At 42.2% G+C, this 18,820-nt stretch overlaps 2 protein-coding genes across 3 annotated transcripts in view; both read left to right on the top strand.

The window, feature by feature from the left end:
• The first annotated feature begins 74 nt into the window (after positions 1-74).
• Positions 75-13,280, top strand: exosc2 (exosome component 2). Its single transcript, XM_067406567.1, has 9 exons — positions 75-214; positions 611-712; positions 8,481-8,526; positions 8,612-8,701; positions 9,017-9,082; positions 11,223-11,291; positions 12,660-12,836; positions 12,924-13,052; positions 13,127-13,280. Exons 1-9 carry the CDS (start codon positions 87-89, stop codon positions 13,205-13,207), a joined length of 888 nt encoding a protein of 295 aa, XP_067262668.1. The 5' UTR covers positions 75-86; the 3' UTR covers positions 13,208-13,280.
• Positions 13,281-14,797: 1,517 nt separating this feature from the next.
• abl1 (c-abl oncogene 1, non-receptor tyrosine kinase) overlaps positions 14,798-18,820 on the top strand; it is a 32,946-nt gene continuing 28,923 nt past the window's right edge. Inside the window, exons 1-2 of one of the 2 annotated variants that reach the window (XM_067405835.1) lie at positions 14,798-15,630; positions 15,732-16,016. In XM_067405835.1, the coding sequence (XP_067261936.1) occupies positions 15,881-16,016 (136 nt within the window). In that variant the 5' untranslated portion in view covers positions 14,798-15,630; positions 15,732-15,880. Of the gene's footprint in view, positions 15,631-15,712; positions 16,017-18,820 lie in introns of both variants that reach the window. The other variant, XM_067405836.1, reaches the window with a different exon arrangement.

Here is an 18,820-nt window from a genome sequence, read left to right as displayed (position 1 = left end):
CGTCATAACTACTGTAATACAGTCGCACTTTTATTATGAAATCGGCTCGTGCGCTCTGCCGTTGTGTACAGATCCGGTGTGTAAGCATGGCGGTGGAGATGAGGCTCCCAGCGCTGCACAAACACGTTTCTATCACACTATCACAGTCTCACCGGGACGACAAACACCTGGTGGTCCCTGGCGATGTCATCACATCTGACACGGGCTTCATGAGGTAAAAACGCGTTTCTGTGTGAGTCCGTGCTGAAGTCAGTATGTGCTGAACTCTGATGCGTGTTAAACTCTGAACTGAGAGAATGCAGAGCGATCTGTAAACATCAGGGAAGTTTCTGTTATAATCATGACTTTTTATGTCTTAATTTTGACTGCCATAGTTATGAAAGTCATAATTTCAACTTAGTATGTCAAAAGTTTGACTTAGGATGTCATGTTTATGATTTACACAAAAATGATGTTCTTCTTATGTGGCAGAAATGGTCTTCTAGACTGGTTTGTATTGATAACATCCATCTGTCGGTCGAGGATCTTATTCTGTACACTAGTAAGTGTAGGCAGTGTACTTGTGTACTATCAGACAGTGTGTGATTGTGAAGATGCTCCTCATCCTCAGGGGTCATGGCACATACATGGATGAAGAGCGTCTCACGGCTTCAGTGGCTGGACAGGTGGAGCGGGTCAACAAACTCATCTGTGTGAAGCCGCTGAAGACCAGGTGAGTGTTCACACTCGCACTCACTAACGCTCACATTCATACTCCTACATGCTCATATTCATACACAGTCATACTCAGTGGCGTACCACATGTCTGTGAGGCCCCCCCGCAAAGAATGAGATGGGGCCCCTTCCACAAGCAGTGATGTCATGTGTTAAAATTTGTTAAAAGTACATCTGCCCCACAGTTTACAAAAACTGATTTAACAGTGAATCATGTGGTGAATTATCATTGCATTGATTTATTTGATGTTATTATCGAATAATATTATAGTCTAGCCTATATGATGTTTAGTGATTTTGATATCGCAGACTAAAATACCGGCAGGAATAAATATTTAGGCTAATTTACTCATTAAAACCAAAGGAGCGCCAAGAGAACGGATAACAGCCGCAACGAGCACTGGCCATGATTTCAGAAACGACACATTCCAGCGGATAGATCACCTCTTATTTAACACAGACCTACACATTTCTTATCAAATGGAGATGTTTCTTTCTTTTAGGTACAGTTATTCGCCGAGTTTAAATTAATTTTTGAGACGTTTCAGAAAGATTCTCGCAGAGAGACAGCTGAAAGCGCACCCTGTTTTTCATTTATTCTATTTTACAAAAGTAGCTTACAAGGTGTTGTTATTGTGAGCGTAAATATAAAATAAAATTTAAAAAAAAGTAGACCATTTGCAGTCTTGCACTAATCTGTAGGCTATCGCCAAAAAATGTTGTTTCAGCTGTCATGAAGAAAAAATCCATCAGAGCGCGCCGGCGCATTCGTTGGCCAGAGGGATAAAAATGTAGCCAATTTAGTTTCATATTTATATTTAAATATTGGGCTATAGCCTAATATTATTATTTTTTTAATAGCATGACGGATGCGCAATGTCGGGAGACTTCATTAAGTTTTGTTTTATAGTAAGTCTTTCTTTAAAGTGAATTTCGTTTTGTAGAAATTGTATTTTAATTTCAAACTGTTTCATCATCCAATTGCCTATATTTAATAAATAGAAAGAAAACCCAAGAACGTCGGGTGTGGAATGGATTGAAGTGCGTAACAAACAAACTCATGTTTCCGAGGCCTTTAAATAAGGCTGAAGCAATAGATGTCTTTCTGTTTTTATTAAATTTCTTTATTACTTTATTACATGTCTTTATTACTTAAGTAATTGATAAGATATATTTGGTCTAACAATATATTTTAGCTGGTCTAAATTCTAAGTTAGTCACAAATTTGCGTATAGGCGTATATAAGGTTCCCTTCTAGACAGCGCGTAAATTGCTGTTTCGGCCGCAAATTTTCAGTCATTTCGATTGGTGCATCAAATGATGTATAGGCCTAAACTAAATTCATGTAGTTACAGTAAAAGAATAAAGAAATAACTAAACTTATTGGCTAGGCTACATTTGGAAAAGAACTTCAGACATTCCGGTAGCTGACCATTAGCAGAGCTGGCGATGGGGTAAATACATTTGGGCAATATATAATAATATAAATAACAATAATAATGTCTCAGCAAAGACCGAACATATTTATTTGTCTCGGCACATGTCTACTAACAGTAGCACAGCGCATCAAAGCTTGCTGTTGTCTTGGCTACCTTACAAATGGCGATGGAAACAACAGTGAATTTTTCCCCCTTTTGTGGTAATTTAGCACTATTTTCTATGATCTTCTGCTTGCATTTTTGGGCTTCAGTTGAATGCTTTATTTTCATCTTTAGTCAATTGAGTTCAGTTCTAAAAAAAAAAGCAAAGGCTATAAAGTAGTCTAGCCTAAATAGGTGAATCTGCGACGGGGCCCATCATAGGGTGGGGGCCCCCACGCACCGCGGGGACTGCAGGGGTGTCCCATACGCCACTGGTCATACTCGCACTCATACTCGCTCATTCTCATACTCTAACGCTCATACTCATACTCTCATACTTGCTCATTGTCATACTTTCACACTCATACTCTCTAACGCTCACACTCTCTCATTCTCATACTCTCTCTCACGCTCACACTCATACTCGTACTCTCTAACGCTCACAATCATACTCATACTCTCATACACTCATACTTGCTCATTCTCACACTCTCTAACGCTCACACTCATACTCTCTCTCATGCTCATACTCATACTCTCATACTTGCTCATTCTCATACTCACACCCATACTCTCTAATGCTCACGCTCATACTCATAATTGCTCATTCTCATACTTTCACACTCACACTCATACTCATACTCTAACGCTCAAACTCATACTCTCTCTCACGCTCACACTCATACTCGCATACTTGCTCATTCACACTCATACTCATACTCGCACTCTCTAACGCTCATACTTCCTCACACTCATACTCTCTCATTCTCGTGCTCTCTCACGCTCATACTTGTACTCATACTCGCACTTATGCTCTCTCGCGCTCATACTCAAACTCATACTCATAGTTGCTCATTCTCATACACACGCTCACACTCATACTAACTCTCACACTCTCTCATGCTCATACTCACTAACACTACTCTCTCTAACACTGTGCCTCTCTCACTCACGCTCTCTCACGTTCACACTCATACTCACTCACACTTGCACTCATACGCTCTCTCACGCTCATACTTGTACTCACACTCACACGCTCATACTCATAGTAGCTCATTCTCATACACACGCTCACACTCATACTCACTAACACTGCTCTCTCTAATACTGTGCCTCTCTCACGTTCACACTCATACTCACGCTCTCTCACGTTCACGCTCACACTCACACTCGCTTTCACGCTCACTCACACTCGCTTTCACGCTCACACTCACACTCGCTTTCACGCTCACACTCACACTCGCTTTCACACTCACACTCGCTTTCACGCTCACACTCACACTCGCTTTCACGCTCACACTCATACTCGCTTTCACGCTCACACTCATACTCGCTTTCACGCTCACACTCACACTCGCTTTCACGCTCACACTCGCTTTCACGCTCACACTCGCTTTCACGCTCACACTCATACTCGCTTTCACGCTCACACTCACACTCGCTTTCACGCTCACACTCGCTTTCACACTCACACTCGCTTTCACGCTCACACTCATACTCGCTTTCACACTCACACTCGCTTTCACGCTCACACTCATACTCGCTTTCACACTCACACTCGCTTTCACGCTCACACTCACACTCGCTTTCACGCTCACACTCACACTCGCTTTCACGCTCACACTCACACTCGCTTTCACGCTCACTCTCGCCACGCTCACACTCATACTCGCCACACTCACACTCGCCACGCTCACACTCACACTCGCCACGCTCACACTCGCCACGCTCACACTCGCTTTCACGCCACACTCACACTCGCCACGCTCACACTCGCTATCACAATCACACTCATACTCGCCACGCTCACACTCATACTCGCCACGCTCACACTCACACTCGCTTTCACACTCACACTCGCCACACTCACTCTCGCTTTCACGCTCACACTCACTCTCGCGATCACACTCACACTCGCTTTCACGCTCACACTCGCTTTCACGCTCACACTCGCTTTCACACTCACACTCGCTTTCACGCTCACACTCACACTCGCTTTCACACTCACACTCGCTTTCACGCTCACACTCGCTTTCGCGCTCACACTCACACTCGCTTTCACACTCACACTCGCTTTCACGCTCACACTCATACTCGCTTTCACACTCACACTCGCTTTCACACTCACACTCGCTTTCGCGCTCACACTCGCTTTCACACTCACACTCGCTTTCACGCTCACACTCATACTCGCTTTCACACTCACACTCGCTTTCACGCTCACACTCACACTCGCTTTCACGCTCACACTCATACTCGCTTTCACGCTCACACTCACACTCGCTTTCACGCTCACACTCACACTCGCTTTCACGCTCACACTCACACTCGCTTTCACGCTCACACTCGCTTTCACGCTCACACTCACACTCTCTTTCACACTCACACTCGCTTTCACGCTCACACTCATACTCGCTTTCACACTCACACTCGCTTTCACGCTCACACTCACACTCGCTTTCACGCTCACACTCATACTCGCTTTCACACTCACACTCGCTTTCACACTCACACTCGCTTTCGCGCTCACACTCGCTTTCGCACTCACACTCGCTTTCACACTCACACTCGCTTTCACGCTCACACTCATACTCGCTTTCACACTCACACTCGCTTTCACGCTCACACTCACACTCGCTTTCACACTCACACTCGCTTTCACACTCACACTCGCTTTCACGCTCACACTCATACTCGCTTTCACACTCACACTCGCTTTCACACTCACACTCGCTTTCGCGCTCACACTCGCTTTCACACTCACACTCGCTTTCACGCTCACACTCATACTCGCTTTCACGCTCACACTCATACTCGCTTTCACACTCACACTCGCTTTCACGCTCACACTCACACTCGCTTTCACGCTCACACTCACACTCGCTTTCACGCTCACACTCACACTCGCTTTCACGCTCACACTCACTCTCGCTTTCACGCTCACACTCGCTTTCACGCTCACACTCACACTCGCTTTCACACTCACACTCGCTTTCACGCTCACACTCACACTCGCTTTCACGCTCACACTCACACTCGCTTTCACACTCACACTCGCTTTCACGCTCACACTCATACTCGCTTTCACACTCACACTCGCTTTCGCGCTCACACTCACACTCGCTTTCACGCTCACACTCATACTCGCTTTCACGCTCACACTCATACTCGCTTTCACACTCGCTTTCACGCTCACACCCATACTCGCTTTCACGCTCACACTCACACTCGCAGTCACGCTCACACTCACACTCGCTTTCACACTCACCCTCGCCACGCTCACACTCATACTCGCCACACTCACACTCGCCACGCTCACACTCATACTCGCCACGCCACACTCGCTTTCACGCTCACACTCATACTCGCTTTCACACTCACACTCGCTTTCACGCTCACACTCATACTCGCTTTCACACTCACACTCGCTTTCACGCTCACACTCATACTCGCTTTCACGCTCACACTCATACTCGCTTTCACGCTCACACTCATACTCACTTTCACGCTCACACTCATACTCGCTTTCACACTCACACTCGCTTTCACGCTCACACTCATACTCACTTTCACACTCACACTCGCTTTCACACTCACACTCGCTTTCACGCTCACACTCATACTCGCTTTCACACTCGCTTTCACGCTCACACTCATACTCGCTTTCACGCTCACACTCATACTCGCTTTCACGCTCACACTCATACTCGCTTTCACACTCGCTTTCACGCTCACACTCATACTCGCTTTCACGCTCACACTCACACTCGCTTTCACGCTCACACTCACACTCGCTTTCACACTCACACTCGCTTTCACGCTCACACTCATACTCGCTTTCACACTCACACTCGCTTTCACGCTCACACTCACACTCGCTTTCACGCTCACACTCGCTTTCACGCTCACACTCACACTCGCTTTCACACTCACACTCGCTTTCACGCTCACACTCATACTCGCTTTCACACTCGCTTTCACGCTCACACTCATACTCGCTTTCACGCTCACACTCGCTTTCACGCTCACACTCATACTCGCTTTCACACTCACACTCGCTTTCACGCTCACACTCATACTCGCTTTCACACTCACACTCGCTTTCACGCTCACACTCGCTTTCACACTCACACTCGCTTTCACACTCATACTCGCTTTCATACTCACACTCGCTTTCACGCTCACACTCATACTCGCTTTCACACTCGCTTTCACGCTCACACTCATACTCGCTTTCACGCTCACACTCATACTCGCTTTCACGCTCACACTCATACTCGCTTTCACGCTCACACTCATACTCACTTTCACGCTCACACTCATACTCGCTTTCACACTCACACTCGCTTTCACGCTCACACTCATACTCACTTTCACACTCACACTCGCTTTCACACTCACACTCGCTTTCACGCTCACACTCATACTCGCTTTCACACTCGCTTTCACGCTCACACTCATACTCGCTTTCACACTCGCTTTCACGCTCACACTCATACTCGCTTTCACGCTCACACTCACACTCGCTTTCACGCTCACACTCATACTCGCTTTCACACTCACACTCGCTTTCACGCTCACACTCATACTCGCTTTCACACTCACACTCGCTTTCACGCTCACACTCGCTTTCACACTCACACTCGCTTTCACACTCATACTCGCTTTCATACTCACACTCGCTTTCACGCTCACACTCATACTCGCTTTCACACTCGCTATCACGCTCACACTCATACTCGCCACACTCGCTTTCACGCCACACTCATACTCGCTTTCACGCTCACACTCATACTCGCTTTCACGATCACACTCATACTCGCTTTCACGCTCACACTCATACTCGCTTTCACACTCACACTCGCTTTCACGCTCACACTCATACTCACTTTCACACTCACACTCGCTTTCACGCTCACACTCACACTCGCTTTCACGCTCACACTCATACTCGCTTTCACACTCACACTCGCTTTCACACTCACACTCGCTTTCACGCTCACACTCATACTCGCTTTCACACTCGCTTTCACGCTCACACTCGCTTTCACGCTCACACTCGCTTTCACGCTCACACTCGCTTTCACGCTCACACTCGCTTTCACACTCACACTCGCTTTCACACTCACACTCGATTTCACGCTCGCACTCACACTCGCTTTCACGCTCGCACTCACACTCGCTTTCACGCTCGCACTCACACTCGCTTTCACGCTCACACTCACACTCGCTGTCACGCTCGCACTCACACTCGCTCTCACGCTCGCACTCACACTCTCTTTCACGCTCGCACTCGCTTTCACGCTCGCACTCACACTCGCTTTCACGCTCACACTCGCTTTCACGCTCACACTCGCTTTCACGCTCACACTCGCTTTCACGCTCACACTCGCTTTCACACTCACACTCGCTTTCACGCTCGCACTCACACTCGCTTTCACGCTCGCACTCACACTCGCTTTCACGCTCGCACTCACACTCGCTTTCACGCTCACTCACACCGCACTCACACTCGCTTTCACGCTCGCACTCACACTCGCTTTCACGCTCACACTCGCTTTCACGCTCACACTCGCTTTCACGCTCACACTCATACTCGCTTTCACACTCACACTCGCTTTCACGCTCACACTCACACTCGCTTTCACGCTCACACTCACACTCGCTTTCACGCTCACACTCGCTTTCACGCTCACACTCGCTTTCACGCTCACACTCACACTCGCTTTCACGCTCACACTCACACTCGCTTTCACGCTCACACTCATACTCGCTTTCACGCTCACACTCGCTTTCACGCTCACACTCATACTCGCTTTCACGCTCACACTCACACTCGCTTTCACGCTCACACTCACACTCGCTTTCACGCTCACACTCACACTCGCTTTCACGCTCACACTCACACTCGCTTTCACGCTCACACTCATACTCGCTTTCACACTCACTTTCACGCTCACACTCACACTCGCTTTCACGCTCACACTCATACTCGCTTTCACACTCGCACTCGCTTTCACGCTCACGCTCACACTCATACTCGCTCATACTCACGCTCTCTCACGCTCAAGGTCACACGCATACTAATAATTGCTCATACTCACGCTCACATTCACACTCGTACTCGCATTCATGCTCACACTTGCGCTCACACTCATACTAATATTCGCTCTCTCACTCCCACAGGTACAACGGCGAGGTTGGCGACGTGGTTGTAGGCAGAATCACTGAGGTTTGTGCCATGTATTGGTTTGTGATGGATCTGAGATGGTTGCCTCTAAAGCTCTCTGATCATGTGCGTCTCTATAAACGTCCAGGTGCAGCAGAAACGATGGAAAGTCGAGACAAATTCACGTCTGGATTCGGTGCTTCTGCTGTCGTCAGTCAATCTTCCCGGTGGAGAGCTGGTAAGAAAGACTGTGGTCTGACTCTACATTATCCTGTTTATTGCCGCAATTCATACATGCGCATGAAATATTGTCTAAATGAGTTTTTTCTGCAAGCATGAAACTGGCACAGCACAAATATTTAATCAATGACACATTGACCAGTCACAAGTATTACAGATGTTTTATTCTGCTTGTTAATTTCTTATATTAGTTCCTACTGCAGGCGTCTGAGATGAAGCGCTCATATATCCAATGCTAAATAGTTCATAGGAGTCAGAGGGAATGAGACGGATGCAGTAAAGTGTCTGAATGTTTTTTGTTTGTGTCTGTCAGAGACGGCGATCAACGCAGGATGAGCTGGCCATGAGAGACTATCTTCAGGAAGGAGATCTCATCAGTGTATCCTCAGCGCTCACTTTATCATCATCCACAGACAGCATGACATCAACATTTACTGACTTCATTCATGTTTCTGCTCTGACAGCGAGGGATTCGTCAGTATACATTTCTACAAACAGCGTTATTGATTACTAAAACTAAAAGTGTTACAAATCGCTTTTGGTAATTGAAATAAAGCTGACATGCAGCTGCACGTTTAATCGTTAAAAGATCGCAATCTGGATTCTAACACCAATGCAATCTTTTTCCTAAATGACAGTGATTCAGCTCTGTCTATTAAACCTTTGACAAGTACAGTCACAGCAGACATTCAGATCTGCGTTCTGATCCAGAGAGAGCAGTTGCAGCTTCACAAACAGTCTTTTCAACCACACAGTATCATTTTTTATGTCTTACAATAATTCATATTATCAAATAAGTATTGGGAAAAAAAATATATTTTGGATATAAACACTGATGATGTCTATGGTAGTCATCGAAATACAATAAAGCACAGTTTTAAAATAACTTGATACTTCAAATAAAGATTGTATCAGTGACATGGTTACACCAGTATGTGGCGACAAGTGACTGTTAAAAACATGTATTTGTCATTGAATCATTCATTCAAAAACACTGTTATGAAATGAAACTAGTGAAGTCTTTATGAGTGCGTCGCATCGAGATGCATTGGTGCTGCGCAGACCGATTGGCGTATGATGCCAAAGTACCGCAAGAGCAATTGGAGAGCATACAACTCCTTAAAGTTTGGCATTGGGCCAAAAAAAAATTTTGCCACTAGATGGCAAGCCACAACATAGTCAAAGGAGACTTGAATAAGCCCATTAATGGCATGTTTGAGTCATAATGAAGTATGTTTTATTTCCTCTTTCCATTATTTTGAATAGTAAATGTGTATCATTTTAATTTGCTTGTTACACAATGGAGCCTAACTTATTGTAATAATTATTTGACCTAGCCTAATTTTACACTAAGAATTATTCCTTGGCATCCTCGTGTACTAAACTGCATTTTTTTTTTAAATTATTTGCATGCTGGAGGTACACTATTACATGGTGTGCAGAGTGATGTTAACATTTAAGCTCTGGTGAGAGATAATGGCACTATCAAAGAGTCTAAAGAAGAAAGTTGACAGTAAAAATATGGCATACAAAGAATAATTGAAAGACAGCTATGCGTTCATCCTAACTAGTTTTGTGAATGCAAAGCCGGTGTGTTATCTGCAACGAAGTTGTTGCTGTTTGCAAAGAATGTAATATTAGGGACTGTTCACATGTTGTCTAAAAACACGTGGAGAGCTCCTTTCCAAAGCGCTTGCACTCCCGTGGCATCTGTCATTGCTATGCAACCATGAACTGCGCTCTCCAGACAGATCTATTTCAGAACCAGCCACTATCAAAATAATCTGGCTGCGGGCGCGGGCCACATATATTTGCTGGCTGGCCAGTTTTGGCCCGTGGGCCGCCTATTGCCAACCACTGCCACTGTCTGTGCAGCGCCGATGCATCTCAAACAAGCCTATTATGAGTGAGTCATTGAATCAATCATTCATGAGATTTGTTAAATGCTGATTCATCCAGTAATGAAACTAGTAAAGTCTTTATGAGTGAGTCATTAAATCACTCATTCAAACTAACAAAAAAAATCTAATTAGATGTCTTTAAAATGGACTACAGCAATTAACATTTCATTAGAACCTCTAGTAAATTACATTTTTTGTTTAGTTGTGCATTCAGAATGATGGGTAGAATCGTGTGATCCCCATTTAAAAAAAAATGTGATTCACAATTTATCAAAAATCGTGCAGTTCCACATACAATATTAAACATTAGATAAAAACGTATAACTTACGTCTTAAGATAAACAGAAATATGAAATAGCAAAACTAATAAAAGTAACAAAAAACACAAAATTCCTAAAACTGAAATAAAGCTAAATAGATGCATTAAAAGTCAAAGCTAGTAAAAGTGACAAAAGCACAACAAAAATATGAAACAAATGCTGAAATAAAAATAAAGCTAAACAGAAATATTAAATCCTGTTGATTTCAGAGAGTTTATCAGTGTATCAGAGTCTCGCTTCCATCAGTTTTAGGTGTTAATTGTTATTATTTCCAGCTGTGTTCTTTAACCGTTCATAGGCAGAGGTTCAGTCGATCTTCTCAGACGGCGCTCTCTCTCTGCACACGCGCAGCTTGAAGTACGGGAAGGTGAGAATGAAAGTCTTTTATTAACACATTATTTTCCCTCATATTCTTCATTGTTGCAGCTCCTCTCTTCCCAGTCTGTCAGTAACGGTCTGTTTAGTTCCTGTCTCTATAAAGCCCCTCCTGAAAAGCACAATGTGCTCTGATTGTTTGATTGAGCAGTGTGTTGTGATTGGTCAAGCGCTTCGAGCATGTTTGGGAAATGTCCCGCACCTTACCATAACAGCCAGTTTCAACACACTACTTACTAACTCAACCAGGCCCCGCCCCTTTATTCTGCATGTGAGTTATTTAAATGAGGAATATTGTGATGTGTTCATTCCTGGAATTGACTGTATTCACGTTTACTTCCTGGTTGTGGTTAAGCCAGCTCGGGCATTTCCGGTGAACTGTTAGCTGTTCATTCTGTACTCGCTGTACATCGACTCAAAACCTTCAGTCGTTGACTTTTTAATGTTGTATTCATATTTTAATGCAGTTATCACATTTACCTAATTTGCCAATAAAACAGTTTTATTGATTGCAATAAAGACAAAGCTATTGGGACCGTTTAAAAAAACCACTGTCTGTAATTAGACACGCACACACATTTTTCCCCCAGCACTTCAAATGTTATTTTTAATGTGATGACCACAAACATTACTTGTTCATCCTTCTGAGATTGTCCCCGTTGTAAAACCGAACGTTTAAAAATGTTGGAAATTCAACATTTGATAGAAAACACTTATTTAAAAATAAAAAAGACAATAATTACCACTTTAACCAGCAGGTGGCGGCAAAGTAGCATTTATTTGTGCATATATCAGCCTTTAATCGTTTTTCACTTCATTTTTGACTAAATATTAAACATTATAAAATAACTAGGTTTAAAAATACATTTTGTCAATGAGAAGTATTAAATACTCAAAAAATCTCATGAAAAACAATAACTTTTCTTGTGAATGAATGACAGAAAGCGAGCGCCGCTCTCTCTTTATAATCACAGCAGCTGTCAGTCAGTGCAGCGCAACACACATTTTATTAAACTAAAGTGCACAATAAATATTTCATTTTTGAAGCTTATTTTTTCACATAAAAGTGTGAAAACTGATATCGAATTGAATTTAGCCGAGGAGGAACACTGAAGTACGTCTTTATTTATTTATTTTTTATGCCGTCTTACGTTTGAATAACTAAATTAATGCTATTCCTGACTATTTAAGTGACTATATTCTGATTATAAACTGAGTATTACACTATGATGCTCAACACACCAGCAAATGACTCTCACCGGAAGTTTTCGAGCTGGCTTATATTAATGCAGAAGTTCTAGAGAACGCTCCGTGCATTTAGTCCATTGTGTTTAAGTCACTCACAGTGCTGTTGTTTCAGCTGGGTCAGGGTGTGCTGGTTCTAGTCTCACCGTCGCTAGTGAAGAGGCAGAAAACTCACTTCCACAACCTGCCGTGCGGAGCATCCGTAATACTGGGCAACAACGGCTATGTGTGGCTGTATCCCACACCGGAACAGCAGGACGAGGAGGCCGGCGGATACTACACCAGCATGGAGGTCAGACGTCTGCTTTTGCTCATGATATCTCACTGTAATATTACACACACCATCACTAAATGTGTCTCATCTCTTTTGCACGCTCAGCCCGTGTCTCGGAATGATCGGGAGGTGATTTCTAGGCTCAGGAACTGTTTGTTGGCTCTCGCGGCTCATAAGGTTTTGCTGTATGACACCAGCGTGCTGTACTGCTATGAAGCGTCTCTTCCGCAACAGGTATTATTGCTCAGGATCATGTGATGAGGTCTGTGAATGTGCATGACCAATAAAGTCCCTTTGTTTTCTTGCAGACTAAAGACATACTAAAGCCAGAGGTCATGGAGGAGATCATTTTGGAGACACGACAGCGCCTAGTTGAGCATGAAGGATAAACCACACGCTCTCCCGCTTTTACTGTTTCATACAAACCCTATAGTTGATGTCTTGAAATAAATGAATTTGTTTGAAAACCAGTGCATTTTATTGTCCTGCGTACAATCTGAAATACATCGTGCACAGCTTCTAGTTACTAGTAGGAAATTAAATATTATGAAAGTCAGTGGTGCCAAACAACACAAACAAATGTATACAGGTCTTGAGGGTGATTTTCATTTTTGGGTGAACTGTGCCTTTAAAGGGTTAGTTCACCCAAAAATGAAAATTCTGTCATTTATTACTCGCCCTCATGCCATTCCACACCCGTAAGACATTCGTTAATCTTCAGAACACAAATTATAGATATTTTGTGGAAATCCGATGGCTCAGTGAGGCCTGCATAGCCAGCAATGACATTTCCTCTCTCAAGATCAATACTAAAAACATATTTAAATCAGTTCATGTGAGTACAGTGGTTCAATATTAATATTATAAAGCGACAAGAATATTTTTGGAGCACCAAAAAAACAACTTATATAGTGATGGCCGATTTCAAAACACTGCTTCAGGAAGCTTTGGAGCATAATGAATCAGTGTGTCGAATCAGCGGTTCGGAGCACCAAAGTCACGTGATTTAAGCAGTTTGGCGGTTTGACACGCGATCTGAATCATGATTTGACACAAAAGATTCATAACGCTCCGAAGCTTCATGAAGCAGTGTTTTGAAATTGCCATCACTATGTCGTTATCATTATTATTATTATTATTTTTTTGGTGCACCAATTATTCTCGTGGCTTTATAATATTAATATTGAACCACTGTACTCACATGAACTGATTTAAATATGTTTTTAGTACATTATTGGATCTTGAGAGAGGAAATGTCTTTGCTGGCTATGCAGGCCTCACTGAGCCATCGGATTTCAACAAAAATATCTTAATTTGTGTTCCGAAGATGAATAAAGGTCTTACGGGTGTGGATTGGAACGACATGAGGGTGAGTAATTAATGACAGAATTTTCATTTTTTTGGGTGAACTAACCCTTTAATGAGTGTGATAGTCAGTGTCAGGCCGCTAGAGGGCAGAGCTCCAATAATCACAATACAAACACATTTACTGCATCTGCAGCTTTTAATAACGCGTTTATAAAGAAAGTGGTCAGTTGCATCATTATGCACTTTTTTAATGTTTGTTTTACCGTTCAACTTTAGTAGTTATCACACTTAAAGCAGTTAGTTTTTAATAATTATCAGAAATCTGATATTAAAGAGTTTGGAACTGATTTGATTTTTTAAAATGGTTTTAAAGAATTACTGGGCTACATCAGGGTAAACAAAAAAAAAAACAATCTTATTTTTCAAACTAAAAGTTTGTTTTTTAAGCATTGATTAAAGAATGAAACAACTTTTGAAGGTACACTATTACACATTTATTCAATTGCAAGAATTTAACAACATACAATTATCCATAAATCAAGGAAAGAGAAAGTAAACAAAAACAACTACAATATAAGTGAATAAAAACGCGCCTGGGAGATGTAGAGACAAAAAAAAAAAAGTATAATAGTGTATTAAAAACAAAAGCGGTTGTTGGCGGAAGAGAGCGGCGTGTGACGTCACGAGCTCAGCTCGCGTGCGCGAATATGGCGGTTCCTGCGACGACGAGCGACTCCAAGAAAAGTGCTGAAAGTTATGAAATAAAAAGAAGACATGACGAGAATCGACACTAAAAAAACTGCGGAAGAATCCAGCGAATGTTCGATGAGGAAACGAGTCCGACAGGAGAGACATAAAGACGGCGCGGAAAGCTTTTATGTTCGCCTGAGGAGCGCGAGAGAGTGAGAGCTGCACGCGGAAGTGACGAGAGACTTTAACTACAACTACAACAAACTCGAACTATACACTACAAGTAAAAGTTACACGAGTTTAATGTGAATAAAACAGTTTCTGTGAGAGTTCAAACTACCTACATGTGTTTAATTAGCCGAAATCTCATCAGAAGTCGTTTAATTTCGAGAAAGTACGTTATTTACGTCGGTTTACAGCTGATACAGATGTAAATAATTGTAACTAAATAATAGTTATTACTAAGTGTAATAATAACTACTGAATGACACTACAAAAGTAGTCTGACAATCACTACCGTTACCGAAAATCTACTTTCAAAAGTTTTTATCATTCGTTGATGATAAAAACGATGATAATTGACTGCAGTTTAATGCACATCAGCATATCTGAACTAATTATTGACATGTCTGATGTGCTGTAATCAAAAACATTCATATTAATGTGACGTCACTATGATTGACAGCTCATCAACACTACCCTACTCAGCCTTTGTGTTGTGACAGTGTTAATCATGTGGAGATTTCAGTGAAGGTCATCATCATCCTCATGCGTTGACCCTGAAGACAGATGTTACGTCCTCCTCGTCTGACATGTGAGAATGACATTAATATTATTCATCCCACAGTGCCTGCTTTTGTATTTGAACTCTTATGCACTTTAAGCTTTTAAATCAGTGATCTGCTCTGAAATCAGACTCGCACACGCATCCAGCCGTCGATGCATGACCGGCACAGAAGAGCACGCGGCTGCTGGACTTCTTCACTGACACGCTTCATCCCAGCACGTCTGGACCGTGATCCACATCCGCTGTGTGTCCGGCCGCGGCCTGGCATCCTGCCCTTATGGGGCAGCAGCCAGGGAAGTTAGTCGGGGACCAGAGGAGACCGAGTCTGCCGGCGCTGCCCTTCATCAAGGGCGCGGGGAAGAGGGAGACATCACGGCAGGGAGCGCAGCACTGCAATGTGTTCACCGTTCACGGTGAGTCCACCTTCATACGTTTGCAGTGGTGCATATGTTCAGGTCACATGACTCAGCCGTCCACAGGTTTCTTTCCTTGAACGTGAGGATTGTCCCAACAGCGGTAGATAAACCTGGCCTGTTTGAGTTCAGCATCATCAGGCTGATAAGCTACTGAACGCTGTCTGTGTTTGGATGTTTAATTTAGGATGCACTATCGTTCAGAGGTTTGGGGTTGCTAAGATTTGTTCATGTTTTTTAAAAAAAGAGACTCTCCTGATCACCAAGGCTGCATTTATTTGATCCAAAATACAGTAAAAAATGTGAAATATTAGAGCTCGACATGAACGCTTGTCAGAGACAAGTGGATTTTTTTTTAAAGAAGCAAGTGAAAGATAATTTTTTCTAGCCCGACCAGCATCAATAACAAAAAATAAACTAGGGAAACAAGAATGTACTGACTAGGGCTGGGCGATTTAGCAAAAAAATTAAATCTAGATTAGCTTCTCTGCTTGGCCCCTATTGAATGAATTGGGCTAAGCTAAGTGCTAATAAAGTTTCGCCGCGAGACAGAGCGATTTAGTGCACGCACTGAGACGAGAGAGGTATGTATCAATCATCTTAGTTAAGGGAATAACATAGTTTAATATTAAAAAACGGTGGAGTATCCCTTTAAGGAACATCACACAGCTTCCTGAATACCATCACGATTGAAAATGTGACACTGATTTCATATGACAGTTAATAAACAAGTAGTTAACATTTAAGTAACTTACATTTTAGATGCAATATTCGATTCAGCATTTTGAACGAATTGGTTGAGTCAAAGATTCAATGACTCGTTCATAAACTCATTCTTGAATGAATCAGCTGTTTGAATGAATCGTCTAAATGACTCAATAGCCCCTTTCACACAGTGATTCCAGAAAATGTGTCCTGGGATTGTTTGATTTTGGTTCATTCACACTGCCAGTGATTTTCTGGAATCTGTGTGTGCGTTCACACACATGCCGTAAAGACACGTGACATCTGTGATTTAAGTGACATAAGTTTGCTTATGATCTCTCTCGTGAAACCATGCGCCATATGCTGGCGAACGATCTCAGCTTTAGTGTCCTCACTACGACACACCTCTTGCGGCATTGATTACGGCTTTTGTTCATCCCGGAATCCCGGAATCAATCCCAGGACATTGTGTTCACACAGAAGGCACTCTTGCAATTTTTTGGCAATTTCCTTGGATCATCGTAATCTGTGAAAGGGGCTAATGACTCACTCATTATGACGGTCGGCTGCCGCCACCTACTGGCAGTTTAGTTTCATGTTTAAAAGTATCATTTTTTTCCCTAACATTTCTTATTTGTATTAGTGCTGCACAATATTTCGTATTAGCATCGAAATTGCGATGTGTTCATTCGGGATAGTCACATCGCAGAATGTGCGATGTCAAGTATAGGGATTGTTAATCCGTGCGCACCAGACACCACAGTTCAAAATGCATGTGATTCTTGGATTAATTGCAAAGTTTGACCATCATACAATGAAAGTTTATCATTTGCACGTTTTAGTTCCTGTCAGTTTAAACTTTCAAGCGATTTTAAACCATATGGGCGCACAGAGATGCTAAAGAGAACTCAATTCTGAATGCGCACACTGTCGCGCAGTGAACACAGAATGCCGTTCTCTTCCTTGTCTATTTGTGCATAAAATGGACACACAAATGCAAAAAAAAATGTCAAAATGTGTGTAAAACATACTTGTAAACACAGTTGCTTATGGCTTAGGTGAACAAAACAATCGAGAATGTAAACTGGATGTAACAGTATTTTGGATCTGCGCATTCGGTCTTAAAGTGACAGCAGCCTAATATTCCTGCTGATTTCTGTTTCATGAATGTTATTCAAACAAAAGACAAAGATAAAAATCACTTTTGTAGTTTCAATACAGATTAATTATATGTAATTCATACAGTGAAGACTGTGCAGTGTTATTTTACATTTGCTTATTCAGTTTCTGTACCTCAATACTGTTAGACTTACCTGAAAAACATAAAGCCCTATTTATTTAATTTGTGTCTGTTTTATTATATTTTTCTATGCTTGTAATTTGTTCATTATTTTCTATGTGTATTCACTCGCCTACAAAATCACCCCAATCATCCTTGAATGATGAATTCTTTCAGCTGAAAAACACTATATCACAATGTCATTTTTTTCCAATATCGCGCAGCCCTGTGTTTTCAAAACATATTTAAAACAATCTCATAACATTAGTTAATGTTGTTGTAATTTGATTGGTAACAGCCCTACAGTGTCTTATTGTTGTAATTGAATTTATGGATCATATTTAAGAATTTAAAATGAATGATGAAGCATACAATTAATAAGATTTGCAGGAAAAAAAATGCCCTCGGGGTAAATATATATGGAAAAGCAACTTTTTTTAAGTGAATGACCGATTTACCTGTCCAAAGAAAAGCTCATGACAAGTATTAATATCAAGCCCTGAGCTGTTTTCTATGTGAATATTTAGTAAAGTGTAATTTATTCCTGTGATCAAAGCTGAATTTTCCGCATCATTACTCCAGTCAACAGTGTCACATGATCCTTCAGAAATCATTCTGATATGATGATTTGCTGCTCAAGAAACATTCATGATTATTATCAATGATGAAAACAGTTGTGCTGCTACAGATTATTGTGGAAACTGTGATACATTTTATTTTACAGGATTATTTGATGGATAAAAAGTTCTAAAGAACAGCATTTATTGGAAATAGAAATATTTTCTAACATTATAAATGTATTTTGATCAATTTAATGCAT

This window comes from Chanodichthys erythropterus, chromosome 13 (assembly GCF_024489055.1).
Source record: "Chanodichthys erythropterus isolate Z2021 chromosome 13, ASM2448905v1, whole genome shotgun sequence".
NCBI lineage: Eukaryota > Metazoa > Chordata > Actinopteri > Cypriniformes > Xenocyprididae > Chanodichthys > Chanodichthys erythropterus.
This window is presented reverse-complemented; position numbering and strand designations above follow the sequence as displayed.

What these genes read in the sequence shown, in the direction of transcription:
- exosc2 (XM_067406567.1), top strand. Translation starts at nt 87, where the DNA reads ATGGCGGTGGAGATGAGGCTCCCAGCGCTGCACAAACACGTTTCTATC. An exon ending in TCTGACACGGGCTTCATGAG is followed by an intron (nt 215 to 610) that starts GTAAAAACGCGT and finishes CCTCATCCTCAG; the next exon opens with GGGTCATGGCACATACATGG. An exon ending in TTGTAGGCAGAATCACTGAG is followed by an intron (nt 8,527 to 8,611) that starts GTTTGTGCCATG and finishes ATAAACGTCCAG; the next exon opens with GTGCAGCAGAAACGATGGAA.